The sequence below is a fragment of the Agelaius phoeniceus genome, chromosome 6, assembly GCF_051311805.1.
Source record: "Agelaius phoeniceus isolate bAgePho1 chromosome 6, bAgePho1.hap1, whole genome shotgun sequence".
Lineage (NCBI taxonomy): Eukaryota > Metazoa > Chordata > Aves > Passeriformes > Icteridae > Agelaius > Agelaius phoeniceus.
Window position 1 is genome coordinate 10,887,625 of NC_135270.1, and position 19,052 is coordinate 10,906,676.

A 19,052-nucleotide genomic window follows, 5' to 3' on the forward strand; every position below is an offset into this window, starting at 1 on the left:
CCTGAGTCAGTGCTGGCAGGCAGTGACTGGGGGGTCCCCACAAGGATGTGTGCACACCAGGGGCTCCCTGGGCTGCACACCTGGTTAGGAGTACAGGAGAGGTGTCTTCGGGCTGCAGGGTGGGGGTACAGGGACATTGGGAGGGTTCCCAGGGGAGCAGGGTGGGGGTACAGGGACTACAGGGACAGTGGGGAGTGGTATGCAGGACAGGGATATGGGGACAGTGGGGAGCGGTATGCAGGACAGGGATACGGGGACAGTGCGGACCCGGGATGCAGGACAGGGATACGGGGACAGTGGGAGGTGTCGGGGTGCAGATGGGGGTACCGGGACAGGGGCGGGATGGGTCCCTCGCCCCCCGCGGTCGCTCGGTGCCACCGGGGCGGGGCGCGCTGACGTGGCGCGGTGCCGCCCCCGGCCCGGGGCGCTCGGTGCGGGCGGGGCCGGGCGGAGCGGGCCGGGAGCGGCGCCGCGGGTGCGCGCAGGGGCGAGCGAGGGGCGGCCCGGCCGTGCGCGGCTCCGGCCCCGGGCGGGGGCGGGCAGAGCCCTGCGCCGCGCCGAGCATGCGAGAGCCGCCGGGGCGGGCGGCAGCGGCGCAGCCAGCCGGGGCCGCGGCCGGGGCGGCGGAGCCATGCTGCTGGCCTCGGCCGTGGTGGTGTGGGAATGGCTGAACGAGCACGGGCGCTGGCGGCCCTACAGCCCGGCCGTCAGCCACCACATCGAGGCGGTGGCCCGCGCCGGGCCGCGGGCGGGCGGCAGCGTGGTGCTGGGCCAGGCCGACAGCCGCCTGGCGCCCTACATCATCGACCTGCAGTCCATGCACCAGTTCCGCCAGGACACCGGTGAGTCGGCCCCGCGGCCCGGCCGTGCTCGGCGCTCCCGCCCGCAGCGGCCCCGCGCGGCGGCACGGCCGGGCGGGCGGGCGGGAGGGGCGTCCCGGTGTCCCCCGCTCCGGGGCCGTGCGGGGCTGCACCGAGCGGCGCTGCCGGGCCCCGCCGTGCCCGATCCCGCCGCGATGCCAGCTCGCCCGTGTCCTCCCACCTGGTCCCCAGGTCCTCGCCCTGCCCTCGCTGTCCATCCTGCCCGCGCATTCCTGGTCCCCCCCGGGTCGTGCTGCCCGCCCTCCTCGCTGCTGCAGGGCCCTGTTGCACCCACCCCATCCTTCTCCCTTCAGGAGAGCTCATCTTCTGCACACCCTTCCAGGGCCGTGCCCTGCTGTCTGTGCCGCCATCGACCTAGAGCTGAATGGCACTTGGGTGACAGATCCTGCATCCCGGGGGGATGGCAGCCCCAGGGCAGGGACACAAGCAGGTGCAGGGATGCTCGGGGAGGGCATGGGCAGGTGGGTGGGTCCCAGCGTGATGGGGCTGTCTGTCCCCCACCTCCTGGGGTTGTCTGGGATGTGGGGCACAAGCACCCATGGCAGGGCGTTGGAATGGGGGGTTGTGATCCTCAACACCCCCGTGATGGCCAGTGTGCTTTGTCCCTGGGGTGCAGCAGAGCGCCAGACACCCTCCTTTGTCCCTCTTTCCCCAGCAGCCCTGGGGGCTGGCGGCGACCCTCCCCTGCCCGTGGGTGTGGGGACAAGGGACCTCTGCGAGCAGGGTGGCTGGGGGCCAGCTTCTGAGGGCTATTGTTGCCCAGGGTGGAGGACTGAAAGGGAGATTGTTCTGTCTCTCCCTGGGTTGCTGGGGATGTTGGTATTTTGGGTCATTAAACAGCTCTGATTTGGGGGGGTCGCGACCCTGGCAGGCCCTGAATAGCTATTGTTCCCTTTCTTCCCCTGTTGAATGGGAGGCCGGCTGGCGGCGAGGGGCTGGGGGAACACACAGCATTCCCACACTGCTGCCTGGGGACCGCCAGATGCCGCATGCCGCCGCCAGATTAGGATAAATCACTGCCCCGCTCCCCTCGGCTTTTCTGCCCCGAGTGCCCCTTGGCAGGACAGGGCGGGTGGCTCAGCTTGGCTGGGGTGTAGCTGCACCCCATGCCCCTTTGGCAGGGTGCTGATAAACACCTTTTCCTTCTTATCCCACTCGTGTCCCTGCGGGACCTGCGGTGGCGGCTGTTCTCTGCGGAGAGGTGGGGGTGAGAAAGGACTGAAATTCTTGGAGGCTTTGCAGGACACGTGGTGAAAAGCCGAAGCAGCAGACTTGTTATTGCTTCTCTCTGAGTGCTTTCTTGTTCCTCACACTGGGCTGAGCCATGGGGATCCGCAGAGGGACCTGGAGGCAGTGGTGCTTGTCCCACCTGTTACCAGACACCTCTGGGCATTAGTGATGTGCTCAGGATGGGACCCCAGTACCATGCACACCCAGTCCTGCCCTGCTGTGAGACATCCCAAAGAGGAAGCCTTTCTCCTCATTGTAGGAGTTCCCAAAATTTGTGTCCATGCTTCAAATGCATCCTAGTTGATTGGGAGTGGTGGAAAAGGAAACGCTTAGCCAAAATAAGGATGCAAGGCACAAAGCCTTGGTGCTTTGTGCTCTCATCCCACTCCTAATGTTTGCTGATGGGGCAGCAGGAGTTGGGCACAGGGCCCCGCTCAAACTCCTTAGCTTGGCCTCACAGGGATTTTCCCTGTGAGGAAAATCAGTTGCCACAGTTGGGGTTTTCATCGGGGCCGGTTTGGCAGCTGCAGATGGTGGGGCTGGCACGAGCCCTGGTCCCCTACGTGCGTGAGGACCTGTGTGTGTCACTGCTTGGGGCTCAGAGCTGCCCCTCAAATCTTTTATTCACCTGTTCCAGCCCAGAGCTGTGAGGGAGACAGGCACTGCAGGACTTGGGTGCCCTAATGCCTGGTTTCATCAGGCTCCCGCGGGAGGTCCCTGGGAGCAGGCTGGAGCAGCCAAGCTTGTGGTTCTGTGTTTCCCCATCAGGGCTGAGTGGCTCCATGCTTGGCCTGTGGGCCAGTGGGAGTGAAATCTGCCCTTCCCTTCAGCCCAGTTGCACTGGTGGTGCACCCCAGGTTGTGGGGTGTAGGAGCTCCCTGCCCTCTGGGGAAACTGAGGCACACCGGTCCCCTGGCAGGGCGGGGACAGCAGCAGAGCCGGAAAGCCGCGCTGTCCCCGCGTGGAATGGCACCGGCAGGGCAGGTCGGGGTGGTTTCACTGCCTGCCCACGGGTGGGTGCTGGCGCCAGGGTCTGACAGCATCTGTCGCCCTCCCTCAGGCACCATCCGGCCCGTCCGGCGCAGCTACTACGACCCGTCCTCGGCGCCGGGCAAGGGAGTGGTCTGGGAGTGGGAGAATGACAGCGGCACGTGGACGCCCTACGACATGGACGTGGGCATCACCATCCAGCGCGCCTACGAGAAGCAGCACCCCTGGGTGGACCTGAGCGCCATCGGCTTCTGCTACGTCATCGACTTCGCCACCATGGGCCAGATCAACCGGCAGACCCAGCGCAAGCGCCGCGTCCGCCGCCGCCTCGACATGGTCTACCCGCTGGTGTCGGGCACCCTGCCCAAGTCGCAGTCGTGGCCGGCCAGCCCCGGGGCGGCGGCGGCCCCGCCGGTGCCCGCCTGCACGTGTCCCCAGTGCCTGCTGGTCATGAGCGTCAAAGCCGCCGCCGCCGCTGCCGGCCCCGGCACCTCCACGCTGCAGCCCCGCAAAGCCGCCCCCGCAAAGCCGCCGGCCACCCCCAAGCCCCCGGTGCCCGCGGCGGGGCCGAAGGCGCCGGACGGCGTGGCCGCGGTGCGCGGCTCGCTGAAGCCGCTGGCGGCGCAGGGGGGCCGGCGGCAGGCGGCCAGCACGCCCGCCCTGAGCTCGGCCGGCGCCTCCGGCAGCCCCCCCGGCGGCGTGGGCAGCAGCAAAGGCTCCCGGGCCAGCCTCGGCACCCTGAACCGCAGCCACCTGCAGCGCCTGGCCATCGCCCAGTCCCGAGTGCTCATCGCCTCCGGGTGAGTCCCGCGGCGTGCCGGGCTGGAGAAAGGGACGGCACAGACTTGTCCCCCTCCCCAGGGAAGTCTGCAGCCCTCACTGCAGGGGTCTGTCACCCCTGAGCGTGGTGGGAGACCCGCGGTGGTGCCCAGCCTCCCCTGGAGGGTAGTGGGTTCTACTGGGCCCCTCGCCTTCCCCACAGGTGCCTGAGGACCGGAGCAGGGATGGGGTGGCTCCTGCATCTCAATGAAGAGGCTGAGGCTGCTCTTTCTCTTGGAGTCAGGGGTTGGGTGGGGGACTGCGAAAGGCCCAAAGAAAAGCCATTCAGGCCCCATGAGAAGGGGTCCCTCCAGACCCCCACCCTCCAAAGACATTTTTTTGTGATGGGGTGGACATTTAATGGGCCCGTTTCTCCCCTTTGTCTGGCTCTGCCGTCAGCCTTCTGTCACAGCCTGGCCCCTTTCCTCTCCCTCTCCATTCTCCCCCTTCCCTCTGCTCCTGACCTGCTGGGAAACTTTCCCATGGAAGAGAGCCCCAGGGGGAGGGGGGAAAGAGCTGTGGCAGTGACGTGGCTGTAGGAGAAAAGAGGAAAAGAAACAACAGACTGGCCCGGGGAGCTGTGACAAAAAGGGGCCATGAATGGAGATGCAGTCAGGGTTTCTAAAGCGCCAGAGAAAAGGCAGTGGTGGGGCAGGGAGGGGCATGTTGCCCCGTCGGGGGGGATTCTCTTTTTCCAGCCAGGGCCTGTGCAGTTGCTCAGGCAACTGTTGTGTGGCCCCTGGGCCCTGGGGGACGTGGGTGCCTCCTGCCTGTCCTGACGTGGTCTGTGCTGGCTCCCCTCAGGGTCCCCACCGTCCCTGTGAAGAACCTCACTGGCTCTAGCCCCGTCAACCCAGCACTGGCAGGTGAGGATGGGGCCGCAGCGGGTGCTGCTTCCCCCAGGGTGGGAGGACAAACAGCCCCAGTGGGGCAGGTTTTGGAGAGCCTCTGGGTTTCAGGGTGTTTTCCTCAGTGCCATTTGTTCCCTCCTTGCACAGGGATCACGGGGATCCTCATGAGCGCGGCCGGGCTGCCCGTGTGCCTGACCCGGCCCCCCAAGCTGGTGCTGCACCCCCCGCCCGTCAGCAAGAGCGAGATCCAGTCCATCCCCGGCATCTCCCACTCCTGCCGCAAGACCACCAAGAAACAGGCCAAGAAGGGTAAGAGAGATGTCCCTCCTGCCCTTCCTGGTTCCCCTGTGCCCCCCATCCCTTCTGCTGCCCCTGGCAGTGGGTTTCTCCCATCCTTTGACCCTCGCTCTCCCGCAGGTAAAACCCCAGAGGAGGTGCTGAAGAAATACCTGCAGAAGGTGCGGCATCCGCCAGATGAGGTGCGAGCAGCAGGGCTGTGCCAGGGGCTTTGTCCTGGGATGAGGGGCTGGGGACACACGCAATGCCCCCCTGTATGGCTCTGCCCTGTCCCCAGAGAGGGGCTGTGTGCTGCATGCATGGCCCCTGCAGGGTGACAGCCCTGCCCAGGGCTGGGTGCGGGTCCCTGGGTGAGAGCAGGGCAGCCCATCAGCGCCCATCCCTCTGATCCCTGTCCTCCCTCCGGCACAGGACTGCACCATCTGCATGGAGCGCCTCTCTGCCCCCTCTGGCTACAAGGGGCCCCAGCCAGCCATCAAGCCTGACCTCGTGGGGAAGCTGGTCAAGTGCAGCCACGTCTTCCACCTCCACTGCCTGGTGGCCATGTACAACAACGGCAACAAGGTGAGAGCCTGCGGCCCTGGGGACCCCCAGCTCAGCCACCTCTGCTGAGCTCCACGAGCTCCCCATGGGACACAGCTCTAGCCTGGCTGCCCTGGAGGACTCCTGAGCTCCCACCCTGACTCAGAGTTTAATTTTTATCAGCAGCAAGCATTTGGGGACTGCTAAATCAGAACCCAGGGTTGTGTGGGTGTGTTTCCCCCACTATGCCCAGATTTTTGTGCTTGTTTTCCTTACCAGGGTGGACTTTGATCCCTGCATATTTGAGCAGAGCTACCTGGAATTTGGTGCCAGGCAGTGCTTCTCCAGCCACGGGAGAGTTTTTGCAAATACCCCTCGTGCTTGACATTCTCTGGAAAATGCATTGTTTGGAGATTTTCAATATTTTTTATATTTCCCTCTTTGAAAAAACAAAGCAAAACAAAGCACCAATTCAGAGCTAGGGAAAGCAATGAGGACTGGAAAACTGATGGGGAAGAGAAATGCAGACCTCAGGTTTTTGGTTGAAGTTGGATAGTGCATTCTCCCAGCCCTACCCCAGGTTCCTGAGAGTTTTTGAAATTATGTTTTTCCCAATTAAAACAACATTCAGTGCTGCTCAGGGACTCAGTACTTGGCGTGGCTCAGTGCTGGAGATTCTGATTTCACCATGTCCCCCTTTTTCCCACTCTCAGGATGGGAGTCTGCAGTGTCCCACCTGCAAAACCATCTATGGGGTGAAGACAGGGACGCAGCCTCCCGGGAAGATGGAATATCACATCATCCCCCACGCGCTGCCCGGCCACGCTGACTGCAAAACCATCCGCATCATCTACAACATCCCCCCGGGGGTGCAGGTGGGTCTGGGGGGCCACCAGGGGGCTCTGGCAGCCCTTGTCACGGCTCTATCACCCCCAGGTCCCACTGCAGCTCGTGCCTTGGCTCAGAAGCTGCTTGTCCATAAGGATGTTGTGGGAAGTCTGGGGTGTATCTGCATGAAAGTGCTGTCTCTGTCTGCTTGGTGGCAGGGGGATGGTGGCCATCAGTGCCCACCAAGGCTTGGGGAGTTGCCCTGTGCCCAGAGACTGCTTTTGAGCTCCAGAAGGGTTTTCTTTTCCCCTCCACATTGCAGGGACCAGAGCATCCAAACCCTGGGAAGAGCTTCACGGCCCGTGGCTTCCCCCGGCACTGCTACCTGCCAGACAGTGAGAAGGGCAGGAAGGTGAGGCATGCCTGGGTGGGAAAAGCAAACATGGCTTAAGCAGGGGAATGTGGGTGGAGGTTTAGCCCACAGCCCATCCAGCAGGCTCTGCAGGAGCCCTGGCTCCTTCCCCTGCAGGCTCGGCAGCCCTGTCCCTCTGTTCTGGCTGGGGCAGGAGGCTGTGCTGGGATGCTCCAGGAGGCCTTGCCTGTGGGCTGCCCACGTGGCCGTGCCTGCTTTGCTGCCTGCCCCATTCCTGGCCTCCACAGGTACTGAAGTTGCTGCTGGTGGCCTGGGACCGGCGCCTGATCTTCGCCATCGGGACCTCCAGCACGACGGGCGAGTCGGACACAGTGATCTGGAATGAGATCCACCACAAGACAGAGTTCGGCTCCAACCTCACTGGCCATGGCTACCCCGACATCAACTACCTGGACAATGTCCTGGCTGAGCTGGCAGCCCAGGGCATCACTGAGGAGAGCCTGGCACAGGAGAAGGACTGAGACTGTGGCGAGGAGGCAAGGAAAGGGTTGCCTGTGCTGGCACCCACCAGGATAAAGCTGCTGGAGATACCTGCCTGGGGGTTTCCAGGGCACACCTGGAGCCCCCTGCTCCCAGTGGCAGCCACGCAGTGCCCCAGGCTGGCTGGGAATGTGGGAGAAGGTCCTTTTGGCCGTCCCCTTCACTCCTGCAGGGCGGGAACATCCCCATACACAGCTGTGGGGCTTCAGGCTGGCTTGGCCGCCCCTCTGGATGGTGTTCTGTCCTCGCTGTCACTGTGCTGAGGGCGTGGGGAGTGCCAGGCTCCCCTCTCTTTCCTCATCTGTGCCAGTCCCAGCCTGACCCAACACCCCTGCCACCCACCTGGGGCTGGGACCTGGCTTGGGGTGGGAGCTGGGGCCACAGGAGTCCCCCTTGCTCTGCCTCGTCCCTCTGACGTTTGTTTGTCCGTTCGTTCTGTCCGGTACCTCCCCACTGGTCTCCTGTGTCTGTGGAGGTTGGGGGGCCTGGGCTGCCTCAGCTCCTCCCAGCCCTGCCCTCTGCTCCCCTTGGCTGTGTCTGAGCTGTGCCCTGCAGGGTCCCCATGTCCCTCTGCATGCCAGGGAGGGGCTGGTGGGTGGTAGGAAGTGTGTGTGGGGGGCAGTGACATCCCACCCCCCCGCAGTGGGTTCCTTGAACTGTTCGTATGGGGGCGTCCCCACGTTGGAATTTCTATATACCTCGTGTTTTGGGGTTTTGTCGTATATCTGTACATATAGGGGCGCATCTGGGGAGGCAGCCTAGGAGAACGTAGTGCTGCAGCCGAGCTGGGGCTGGGCACAGTGGTGCTTGGGGTTGGGACAGGGGCTCTGGGGCCCCCCACCCCGACAGGGCTCTGCCCCACGGGAGGGCTGTCACTTGTGGGTCCCCATGGGGCCAGGTGCAGGTGGGGTAAGAAGTGTCCCCCTTCCTGCCCCCGGAGAGGCCTTGGAGAGGTCTGCAGGGGAAGGTGCTTGGTGAGGGGTTGGCGTGGGCTGGGCCAGGAGGGTGGTGTGGGTAGGAGAGTGTGGGTGATGGGGGTGGGGGAAGTGTGTTCCAAGGCTCTGGGGGTCCCTGTCAGCCCCCTGGGGTGACTGGGCCTTGGAGAGCCCAGGTGGAAGAAGGTGTCCCTGCCCAGGGCAGGGGTTAGGAATGAGAGTCTGTGGGGTCCCTTCCATCCCAAACCCGGGGTTCATGGGGCCTCTCAGAGCCACCTGTGCCGGGTGCTGGGGGTTCCCCGGCCCTCTGTGCTGGTGGGAGGGGGGCCCATCCTGCTGTGCATCGTTCTGTTGTCGTTGCTGTTTTTCCTCTCTGTGGCCTGGAGGGTCCGTCACCCCCGCGGCCACCCCGTGGAGGGGCTGGGGGTCAATAAAGCGGATGGCAGGGGACTCTGGCGGTCCCTGCACGGCCTGGCCTCTCCGTTGTCTTCTGTCAGTCATCTGTGTGGCCGGGCGAGCCAGGGGCACTGTGGGCAGGGCCAGGCACCCCGAGTCCCCCTGATTTCCCTTTGCACCCATCTGTGCCCAGCTGCCCTCAGCATGGGTTGTTATCTTCTACCTCAAGGGAGAAACCCTCTTTCCCCAGGCACACGCCCCTGTTTGGGTGGCTCTCAGCCGTGTGATTTCTCCTCCACTGCACGCCCTGGGTTTTCCCCAGTGCAGACAAAGCCTGTCTGGAGCTATGCAAAACCCTCTGGGCGAGAGGGGGGAGGGTCTCCCACCTCCGCGGTGCCAGCCCGATGGCTCTTACTGTGAGTAAGTCCTTCCACAACGTGACTTTTTTTCCTTTTTTTTAATGCTCTGTTGACTACACGATGAGTTGCTGGCTGAAATAAAACTGCTCCGTGCCTCTCTGCATGCGTGTGTATATCTATCCCGATAGATATACATGGAGATAGGGGTTGCAGCTTGCAGCATGCAGGATTTGGGAGATAGCCCTCCCCGGGGCCCCTCCGCTCCCTCCTTTTCCCGTGGGTTTGGGGATTTGGGCCACAGGGGGAGGGGGCACTCAGGGCACCGTCCCCTCCATCTCCTGCTGGTACCCCTCGCCCACACTCAGCACCGTGCTGTGCTCGGGGCTGGCGGGGGCCGGGCTGTCCCCTGTGCCCAGCTCGCGGTACCCCCTGGCCCTGTAGCGCCGGTGGCCGTACCAGGCTGTCCCCAGGCCGGTGGCCAGCCCGGCCAGCACGGCCACGGTGACTCCGGCCACCTCTCCCCCTGACAGCCCCCGGCCCCCGACCATGTCGGCCGCGTGCTGCGCCTCCTCGGGCCGTGCCAGCCGCCACACGTGGCTCTGGCCGTCCCTCACCCAGGTGCTGTCCCCGTCCCGCACCAGCAGCGTGTCCACGGCCGGCAGGTTGGCGGGGGGCCGGGTGAAGGGGGGAAGGCGGGCGGGCGGCAGCGAGCCCCCGGTGAGGAGCCCGGCCTGGACGCAGAACTGCACCTGGCAGCTGTCGCTGATGAGTGCCAGGTGCTGGCTGAAGCCCGGGGGACAGCCCTTGGTGTGGGCGTCCTCAGCCGTGCCCCGGTGCTGCCCGGCCAGGGGGTTCCCGGCCTGGCAGCTGAAGAAGCCCCCGAAGGGCACCGCATACTCGGCCCCTGCCTCGTAATCCTGGCTCACGCACACTCTGAGCTCGCCAAAGAGCTTCAGTGGGAAGAAGCCCGAGGGACAGGACGGGGCTCCGGTGATGGGGTTGGCGCTGTGGGTGCTGAACAGCCCCCCAAAGAGGTATCCCGAGTTCGGAGGCACCGGCCCGCTCGCGGCGCACCAGTAGGCGCTGAACTGCACCCGGGAGAGCCAGAAGACGTCCTGGCACTCACGGTGGCAGAAGATGCCCAGGGTGCACTTGTTGTGGCACTCCAGGTGGCTGTGACCCTCCTCCCTCTCCTGCACGCCCAGCAGCACCGGGGTGTAGGCGGCGGGGCAGGAGAAGGCCCCGGTGAGGGGGTTCCTCTGCTCCAGCGCCCGGCACAGCGCGCCGGTGTCGGGACCGCCCAGGCCCACGCACTCCTGGAAGACTCCCCCGAAGGTGAAGTTGGCCATGGTGCCCTCGCAGGAGCCGTCATCAGTGTTGGCGTGGAAGTTGAAGTTGGGCGAGGAGGGGTCGGTGCAGCCCGGGGCGGTGTTGAAAGTGTAGTAGCGGCGGATGGCGAGCTCCACGCGCCGGGCCAGCCTCCGCACCGTGGGCACCGGCAGCTCCGGCAGCGCGCTCGGCTTGATGAAGTAGTACAGGGGCAGCCCCGAGCGGTCCAGGGCCACCAGCTGGTTTTGAATCCTCTCCTGCCACGTCTTCAGGGTGATGCCTGGGTAAAAGGGGGCCCCACCGATGCTCTCCACCCTGGAGTTGGTGCGGTTGTCCAGGTACTGCTTGGTGAAGCCCGAGCTGACGTCCAGGGATTCCTTGGTTCCCACATTGACAATACTGTGGAAGGCCACACCGGCTGAGGCGGTGACAGTGCTCCGTGTGGCCCAGCTGTCCTTCAGGAAGGTAGCTTTGATCTGGTCCTCCTGCACCAGGGTGGCTCCTGCATCCACAGAGGTGATGGTGTGGGTGCCGTAGTTGAGCACCAGCACCTCGGCCAGGAAATCAGCCATCTGGGTCTGGTTGTTCTCCAGGTGGCTGGCGATGGTCAGCAGCTGCTTCTTGAAGGCTTTGTCCAGGGCCGCCTCGGGGTCGATCTTGGCCGTGTAAACCAGGTTCCTGACTTGCACCCGGGTGGTGACAGCCTTGTCTTTCACCTGGTGGGTCTTGGTGCGGTGGAAGTCGCTGGAGAATTTGCCGTTGATGGAGGAGAAGAGGGACAGCTCCAGGTTGATGGAGGCAGAGGTGATGCTCTGGTAATCCTTCCAGGACTCGATGATCTCAGAGTTGATGTCCAGGTTGCTCTGCTTGCGGGGGATGGTGAAGATCTCGTCTGGGATGAGGTAAGATCCATCTTCTGTGGTCTTGCACTGTGAGTAGCCCAGGTTGATGACTCTGCCCATATCCAGATTCCTGAGGTTATCCCAGCCACCCCCCGGCAGAACTTCCAGACTTGAGAGATTCAAGGTCTTTCTGCACACCCCAAACCCCAAAGAGGACGAGAGTTCCTGGGGCTGCTCAGCCCCCGTCACCCACGCCAGCAGTGCCCAGGTGAGCGAGGCCCCCCCGAGCCCAAAGCCCATGGCTGAGCCGGTGCTGGGCACTCACCAGCCGGAGCGGAGGGACCGGAGCTGGGAAAACGAGCTGGCTGAGGGAATTGACGAAAGGGAAAGGAGAAGTGAGAACTGAGGCATGTGAGAAATGACAGAGGGGAAACCAAGACCAGGGAGGGGGTGGGAGCAGGAAGGTGTCTGTCCCTCCCTCTGCCCCGCCAGGGACTCTCTGCAGCCTCCTCTGCCTCACTCCCGTCCTTCCCCCAGGGTCTGCAGTGTCACCAGCCGGGGACAGCACCTCCTGCTCGGGAATGCTGAGCCACAGGTGCTGAGGGCTCTGATCCAGCTCTGCCCAGCTGCTGCCTGGCTGGGCTTTGGATTCAGCAGCACAGGGCAGGTGTTGCAAGTTTTGGGGAATAAACAGCAAAGGAAGTTTCTGCTGTGAAAACAGTGACTCTTTCCATACAGACAGATTCACTTCCCCTGGTTTTGCTCCCAAGTTCCTCTTTGCAGGACACTTCTGCCTGGGAGGAGGCTGAAGTGACAGCTGTGATGGAGGCATAGGGACTGTAGGTGCCTGTGTTTTTTGGGCAGGATAATGCCAGGAGTGGGGGGTGAAGAGATAACAGGAACGCCATTGTGTTGGGGAAGATGAAACAGGAAAGCCTTATTAATATGATTGCCTGGCAAAAGATTTAGAGACTATAGAAAACTATAAGTGAGACTGAAATGAAAGCAAGCTTTGAGATACCTTAGTTACTGAACCACTGGAAAACAATGGTGTGGCCAGCTGAAGGTAATCCCCTATTGATGAGACAATACCCTCTGCTTGCAGGCAGGTCCAAGGGTCAGAGCAGACCCCACTAGCTTGGCAGAAGGGGCCCAAAGAGGAGTTTTTAGGGTTTAAAATGTGACACAGTATGGTAATGTAATGATTCTTACAAGCTGGATGTAAATGCTATAAGATTTGTATCTTGTACTAGGTTGGTTAGTGAGAATTAGAATATTCAACACAGAAGAAGATTTATTGTACTGTAACGGGAACCTCGCTCTCTTACTCTCTCTCTCTCTTACCCTCTCATCCTCCCTACCCCTCTCTTCTCTTAGTCCTGCTCTGAGCTGTGGCTGGCAGCTCCCAGCAGGGCCCTGCACCCAGGCCCTTTGCAATAAACCCCAAATTCCACGCCCTGGCTGCAGAGATCTCTCGTGTCCGTCCGTCCCGACTGTCTGTCCTACCCCCTGACGCTCCTACAGGGATGTTCTTGCTGTCTCCAGCCCCTGCAGTAGCTGGAAAACCCTTGTGCAGGGATTCTCATCTGCACTAGGATGTGCAGCCTGTGTGGGCACCTCACCTAAAACCTGCCCACCGTGCCATGGAGGCAGTGGGATGTTACGGTTTTCCCCCAACACTCTGATGTGGTGCTCTGAATTAACCAATTCCTGCCTGGCTTCCAATGGTGAGATTCCCATCAGTCCCATGGATTCTCTCCTGGGCAGGGCAGCTGGCCAGAGGTCCCTGCCAGCAGTGGGACACCAAAAACCCCACAGCTGAGGGTGACCAGGGGTTTTGGGGATGTAGAGTTTAATGGCATCAGCTGGCAGCTGTGCCACTCGATGCAAAAGGAAATGCAAGACTTCTCCAGAGGGACTGGTTTTCCTTGGTATGTGTAAACAGAGACACCTTTTAACCATCAAGTGAATGAGGTTTGGGGCTGTGTTTCCTTTTTAAATTTCTAGGTTTTATTTCTGCTTCCCTAGCTGGGCCAGATGTGCAGGAGCAGTGCAAGGGCTGGAGCTGCCGGGTGGCTCTGGGAGCATGGATTCCATCACGGCCCAGCCATGTCTGGGAAGGCCTAGGGAAGGGATCAGACATCTTCTGGAATTGAGGAGTCCTCTGCCTGGAGTGGAGGGACAATGTGGTGGGGCCTGAGGGGGAAGATGAGGCATCACCCTTGGGGACACTTCCTGTGCCATGGGACAGCTGCCAGCCTGTGGCACAGGAGCTGGGGGGACTCCAACACTTTGGGGGCTGCCCTGCCCTCGATTTCCCCCCTTTTCTCAGGGTATGTCCATGTGCTTCTTATGGAAGCACTGAGCCGCTGGCCAGGGCACTTGGACTCGTTTTGTGCCTTCTCTGGGGGTGAGGAAAAAGAGAAGTGTGTGAGTCTGCGAGGTGATGGTGTCATTTGGGGCACCCCAATGTCTGTGGTGGGGGAGCTGGTGAGTGGGCCACGAGGGGGAAACAGGTGGGATACCCCCCAAAAAAGGAGGTTATAGCCCCAAAATGCCTGAAAAATCATTTGTGTGTAAAACACTAGAAAATGGAAGGAGTCTTTTTTATATATAGAAAAAAACCACTATTTATTTCAAGATAAATCTGCTGTGTTATAGATTGGATTTCAGACTGTTAAGAAAATTAATCCACAAACACCAGAGGTTTATGTCCAAAAAGGAGACAAAGGAGTCCTTTTACTTTATTTGAATAAAGGGAGAGGCCATGGGGCATTCCCCTGGGATCTCTCAAATTTTTGGAGGGCACAACCTCCCTTTTTATCCCAATTTCCTGGCTGCATTTCCCTTCTCTCTTTCCCCATTGGCTGAGCTACTTGAGAGGTACAGACTCCCCAATACACCTGATACCAAAGATTTCCCTCTAATGTACAACCCTCCCTTTTAATTTTTAATTCTTACAGAATTTAGGGGGTTTTATTCCCCATTGTTTCTTTCATCTCTCAATGTCTAATTTCGTTTATCAGCAAACCTAAGGCTTATTTGTAAAAGCAAATATCTTTTCCCATTCATCAATCAGTGGAATCATTCCCATTGTTTCTTTTATCTTCCAGAGCTCGTTTTATCTACCAGCAGACCCACAGCTTGTGTGTGAAGACAAATCCGCCATTCCTCTCAAGACTGTAAAGAATTCTGACTATGGATCCGTAGGGCTTGAAAATAAAAATACAATGTTTTAGGTCTATAAATGAAACAATAAAGGGCTTGAAAAAGTTAGAGAAGATTATCTGAATGAAAGACCTAGAAACAGCTCTGTGTACGCGGAGCTCTTTCTCCCTGCTCCCGCTGGAACATCCGAAATCCGAGATCTGGGATTCACTGAAATTGGGATTTAGTGGCTCCTGAAATTGGGATTTAATGGCACGCCTAAAACCGCTGCGCATGCGCGGTGGCAGCGGCTCCCTCAGTGCTGCCGTCTTGTGGACACACCCGGTACTGCAGCTCCGAGCGCTCCGGGCGCTTCCCGCGGCTCGGCCGGCACCGGGACCGGCACCGGGACCGCGACATGGAGCTGGGCCGGGAAAACGACGGGGACTGGCGGTGCGAGGCCGCGGGGCCCTCGGCCGGGGCCGCTCCCGGCAGGAACCGCGGCCGCTGTGCCGGGAGCGCAGGCGCGGAGCCGGGAACGGCAATGGCGGAGCCCGGGGAGCGGCGGGGCCGGGCCGGGGCACCGGGAGCGGCTGCGGAGGGCTCGGAGGTGAGCGGGGAACGGGGACGGCCCCGAGCGGGGAACGGGGACGGGCTGGAGCGACCGGGGGAAATGGGGGGAGTCGGTGTCCCGATGAATGGATCCGAGTTGCTGGGGTGGGCTCTGTGTGGCAGGGGAGGGAAAGCTGGTTAAAGAATAAAGATACAGAGGAACAAGTGTTGTGAACCCCCCTCGCTCTCTGACAGAGCAAACCTTCCAGTAATCCCAGTACATCTCTCTGAGAGACTCTGGGATCATATGGTCTTCCAGGAAAGCAAAACAAGCACAGAGACCGAGGGAATAGGCTGCTGGTTAATAATGATTTGATGGGTGTAGGAATGATTCTTGCATGTTTCACACTCCTCTTTTAACTCCTGGAATATTTTTAAAGTTATTCCTTTAACAAACTAAATTTGAGAGGAAATGGTGCAAAATAAATGCATGGAGAGATCATGGATTCCCCAAATGGTTTGAGTGGGAAGGGACCTTAAGGATCACCTCATTCCATCCCCTGCCATTCCATCCACAGCCCAGGGTGCTCCAAGCCCCATCCAGCCTGGCCTTGGACACTTCCAGGGATGGAGCAGCCCCGATTTCTCTGGGTTGATGGGCACAGGAGGGAATATCCAGCAGGAGCTGAGGCGTTTCCTTTGCTCTGGCCAGCCCCAGCAGGGCTGTGGGAGGCAGAGGATGTGGGAGCAGGAGCTTTGCCCCCTGCCCCGGGGGAGTCTCTGCTGTCCCAGCCCCAGCAGAGCAAACGTTTGTGCTTTCACATCCCGTTCCAAGGAGCTGCCCAGGCAGGAACGGGGATGGGCGCGGAGCAGGGACGGTGCCAGGCACAGGGGGACATCCAGAGGTGCCCCCAGCCCGTCCCTGCTGCCCAGGCTGGCATGAGCAGGCTGGTGACCGTCCCTGGCTTTGCTCTGCAGGCTGAGGAAGCCAACCCTGGCGAGGAGGAAGATGAGGAGGTGTGGGAGGATGGAGACAGCGGCCCCCAAAGGCTGGGGAAGGCCCAGCTCCAGGTAGGAGATGCTGCCTTCCAAGGAGAGGGACTGGTCTGTGCCACTGGAATTTGGGGTGGGAGGCCAATGGAACAAAGGGGTCGATTCCATTTTCTTACTCAGGTTCTCATGTGCCTTAGGAGGTATTCGTGGAAAGGTAATTTTAGTGAGTTTGCACCTGGTTTGAAGGAATGTGACCCCTAGGGCAGAAATCCCTGCACAGCTTCTGTGTCCCCCCATGGCTCATCTGACCAGTCCATAGGCTGGGTCTCCTTGTTTCCTCCTTCTCCAGGCTCTGGATGAAGTCCTTCCTTTCCCAAGGGAGGGGAAAGCCAGCAGGATGTGAACCAGAGGTGGTGCTTTAGGAAACCCCTCCAGCCTGGGAAGGGCTTTTGGCTCCAGACACGTTCCCAGTGCCCAGGAGCAGCAGGACCTGTGCTGCTCCCAGCAGGTGAGGCACGGGTGCCTTTCCTTCCTTCCCTGCTGCACTTTGGCTTTTTGAGGGGTCTCTGGGGCTCTGAGGGAGAAGTTCTTTGTCACTCCAGGGCAGAATTAGCCCTGGTCCCACTAAAAGCAGGAGAATTCATTTTATCCTTGTTTTTAGATACACGTTTTGTGTTTTCTCTCTGCTGGTGACACCGTGTGGTGAAGCAGCAGCTCCCAACCTTGTCAGTGCTGCTCCCAGTTTTGTTCATAGCTGGTAAACAAGAAACAGTAATTTGCTGCCCTGTGGTAATTGGATTAAGGACAAGGCCTCCCTCTTTGTTTAATATTCCAGAGAAAAGCTGCCAAGGAAGAAAGGAAGAGCTTCCCTCAGTGGAAACCTTCGCAGTCCCACGCTGGGTTTGCACACACAGGAGGCTCCATCCCTGCTGGAATCCAGTCACAGCCCCCAGATCAATGTGCACTTTAAGGTCTCACAGCCTGACCAGGACAATCTCCTGCCTCTGGACATGGAAAATCAGTTTTTCATTGTTACAGCACCAGCTCCAGGTAATTATGAAGTGGTGTAATGGTTTTTAACTTTTGCACATGAAGGAAATTCACTGGAGAAGCCAACAATGCTCCGCTTTCATGGGCAACCCTGTGGGTCTGGGATCTTGATTTGTGGGTGTGAAATCTCCTCACAGAATCCTCTGAGGCTGAAACAAAGACAAGGAACCTTCTGAGATGGAAAGAGCCAGAGCAAGTTGTTGTGAGAAAGGAAAATTAAATATGGTAAGTGCTAAAACCTTTGTTCTTCCTGACCTCTGTACTTGACCTCTGTACCTGGGAATGGGTCAGCTCTGGAAGTTTCCTGGAGACACTGGAGAATGATCCCTGGTCTGTTGAAAAGTGGGAAAATCCCACTGGCAATTGCACCCCCCGAGGGAGGGCAAAAAGAGCAGGACCTCAGTCTGTGAGTGTGTGAGAAATAAGGGAGGGACAAATCTAGGGATCATCCTGTGCCTCAGGGCACCAGGAAAAGCCCTTGACCTAAAAACTGGAGTGCTGTTCCACAGGGAGCCTGGAATTGGGCTCATCCCAGCTTCCCTTCCAGAGCTGGAGGAACACCCCACAATGTTGTTTGAGACATTCCTGACTGGAACTGAGGCCAGCAGGGCACTTTGCTGTTTTCCTGTAGGATAGGGGCTGTGACATGAATTGGATCCAGCAAGGCCCTGGGATGTGTGGCAGGGACAACTCCCAGAGCCAGGCAGGGAAGGGACCTTCACCCACACTCCTAAAAAGCTGAGAAGGAAGAACACCAGCCTGCAGCTGGCTGCAGCTCCTGGAGCTCTGGGGTTTCTGGCACACTCAGAGACATGGGATAATGCCAGAATCATTCAAACCTTGGGAATAATGGAACTAATACCACCCCTTGAGCTCCTGCCCATCGGCCACTGGCTGCAGATGGCTGTGGAAGTGATGGAGGCATTCAGGGAATGCTGATTGTTTTTCCCTTGCTTTGGCAATGTGGTCAGCAAAAATACTAATTGAGCTCTTCCAGCAGGGAAACATTTAAGCAAGAGGTGCTGAAAAGAATTGGAATTTCTGATTTTAAGTCTCTAATTTATAATCCTCTTTGGATTGTCACTGGTCCAATTTTCATGGATTGGTCACCGTGGCCAGGAGTGCCCAATCCTGCTGGAAATGCACTGGACCAGGATGTCATTTTCACTTGATGCTGGTAAAGACCCTCTGGGTGACCCCCAGTTACTGGAAAGACTGGACTGAGCTGCCAGGGCACCAATTCCAGGAGTTCAGTTTTTGGGAATAGCACAGGAGCCTTTCCCTTGCCCAGAGGAGCAGCAAGTGCCTCAAATCCCCAGGATGGACTCAGAGAAAATAACAGGAATATGGAAATCCCCCACACTGGGAGTTTGTGGTGCTCTGGATTACATTTTGGATTTATAATGTTAAAGGGGGGCTGTGGAATGTCTTCTCTCCTTTTTATTGTTATCACTGCTCTTGTTGCTATCACTGTTATATGCTGTCATCAATATTAAGTTATACTGGTCTTGGTTTCCATTATTAAACTGTTCTGAGCTGGATTTTTGTCTCTGGTCTCTTCCACATCCCACTGGGGGTCAGGGAGCTGCTGCTGGGGCCCAGCTGGGTCCGCCCATGGCCCGGGGCGTTTCTGGGGGCTCCGAACGCTGCGGACTGGAGCAGTTTTGGGGCTCACAGAGAGACACCCAGCACTGCGATTTGGGGGCTCAAAACTGGGCTCATTTGGCCAAGTACAGAAAGAGACACTAAGGACTGGTTTGGGGGGCTTGAAACCAAAGGTGCCTCAGACAGCATTTGGGATCTCAGAGAGACCAAGTTCTGCATTTTAGAGGCGTGAAGCAGAGACCATGGCCTGTGTTTGCGAGGTCTTGAAACCGGGGTAGGTCAGCGTTTGGGCTTCACCAAGAGCGATTTAAGTGCTGCATTTTCGGGGGCTTGAGTGAAAGGCCAAACGCCGCATTTTGGTGCTCCAGGCGGCTCTTTCGGCCAGGGCCAGTCCGTGTCTCTGGGCTCCGAGCCGTGCCTGGGGCACGGCCCAAAGCCGGGCTCCCCCGGCCGCGGCAGAGCTCCGGAGCAGCGGCCGAGCGCCGCGGGCGGGGCTGGCGGCGGAGCCCCGGG

At 59.7% G+C, this 19,052-nt stretch overlaps 3 protein-coding genes across 3 annotated transcripts; 2 read left to right on the top strand and 1 right to left on the bottom strand.

Moving 5' to 3' along the window:
* Nucleotides 1–420: 420 nt before the first annotated feature.
* Nucleotides 421–9,182, top strand: DTX4 (deltex E3 ubiquitin ligase 4). Its single transcript, XM_054635074.2, has 9 exons — nt 421–842; nt 3,172–3,901; nt 4,725–4,786; nt 4,919–5,080; nt 5,189–5,250; nt 5,480–5,632; nt 6,304–6,465; nt 6,741–6,830; nt 7,079–9,182. Exons 1-9 carry the CDS (start codon nt 632–634, stop codon nt 7,310–7,312), a joined length of 1,866 nt encoding a protein of 621 aa, XP_054491049.2. The 5' UTR covers nt 421–631; the 3' UTR covers nt 7,313–9,182.
* On the bottom strand, nt 9,111–11,570 carry MPEG1 (macrophage expressed 1). The gene has a single exon (XM_054634959.2). It carries the CDS (start codon nt 11,490–11,492, stop codon nt 9,336–9,338), a length of 2,157 nt encoding a protein of 718 aa, XP_054490934.2. The 5' UTR covers nt 11,493–11,570; the 3' UTR covers nt 9,111–9,335.
* Nucleotides 11,571–14,664: 3,094 nt separating this feature from the next.
* On the top strand, nt 14,665–18,475 carry LOC143694320 (uncharacterized). The gene is made up of 3 exons (XM_077179732.1): nt 14,665–14,949; nt 15,870–15,962; nt 16,720–18,475. The coding sequence occupies exons 1-3, from the start codon at nt 14,758–14,760 to the stop codon at nt 16,852–16,854; spliced, it is 420 nt and encodes a 139-aa protein (XP_077035847.1). The 5' UTR covers nt 14,665–14,757; the 3' UTR covers nt 16,855–18,475.
* The last annotated feature ends 577 nt before the right edge of the window (nt 18,476–19,052 follow it).

Coding starts and splice junctions, on each gene's coding strand:
- DTX4 (XM_054635074.2), top strand. CDS start 632: ATGCTGCTGGCCTCGGCCGTGGTGGTGTGGGAATGGCTGAACGAGCAC. Junction 5,251..5,479: donor TGCGGCATCCGCCAGATGAG/GTGCGAGCAGCA, acceptor CCTCCGGCACAG/GACTGCACCATCTGCATGGA. Junction 6,466..6,740: donor ACATCCCCCCGGGGGTGCAG/GTGGGTCTGGGG, acceptor TCCACATTGCAG/GGACCAGAGCATCCAAACCC.
- MPEG1 (XM_054634959.2), bottom strand. CDS start 11,492: ATGGGCTTTGGGCTCGGGGGGGCCTCGCTCACCTGGGCACTGCTGGCG.
- LOC143694320 (XM_077179732.1), top strand. CDS start 14,758: ATGGAGCTGGGCCGGGAAAACGACGGGGACTGGCGGTGCGAGGCCGCG. Junction 14,950..15,869: donor CGGCTGCGGAGGGCTCGGAG/GTGAGCGGGGAA, acceptor TTTGCTCTGCAG/GCTGAGGAAGCCAACCCTGG. Junction 15,963..16,719: donor TGGGGAAGGCCCAGCTCCAG/GTAGGAGATGCT, acceptor TTAATATTCCAG/AGAAAAGCTGCCAAGGAAGA.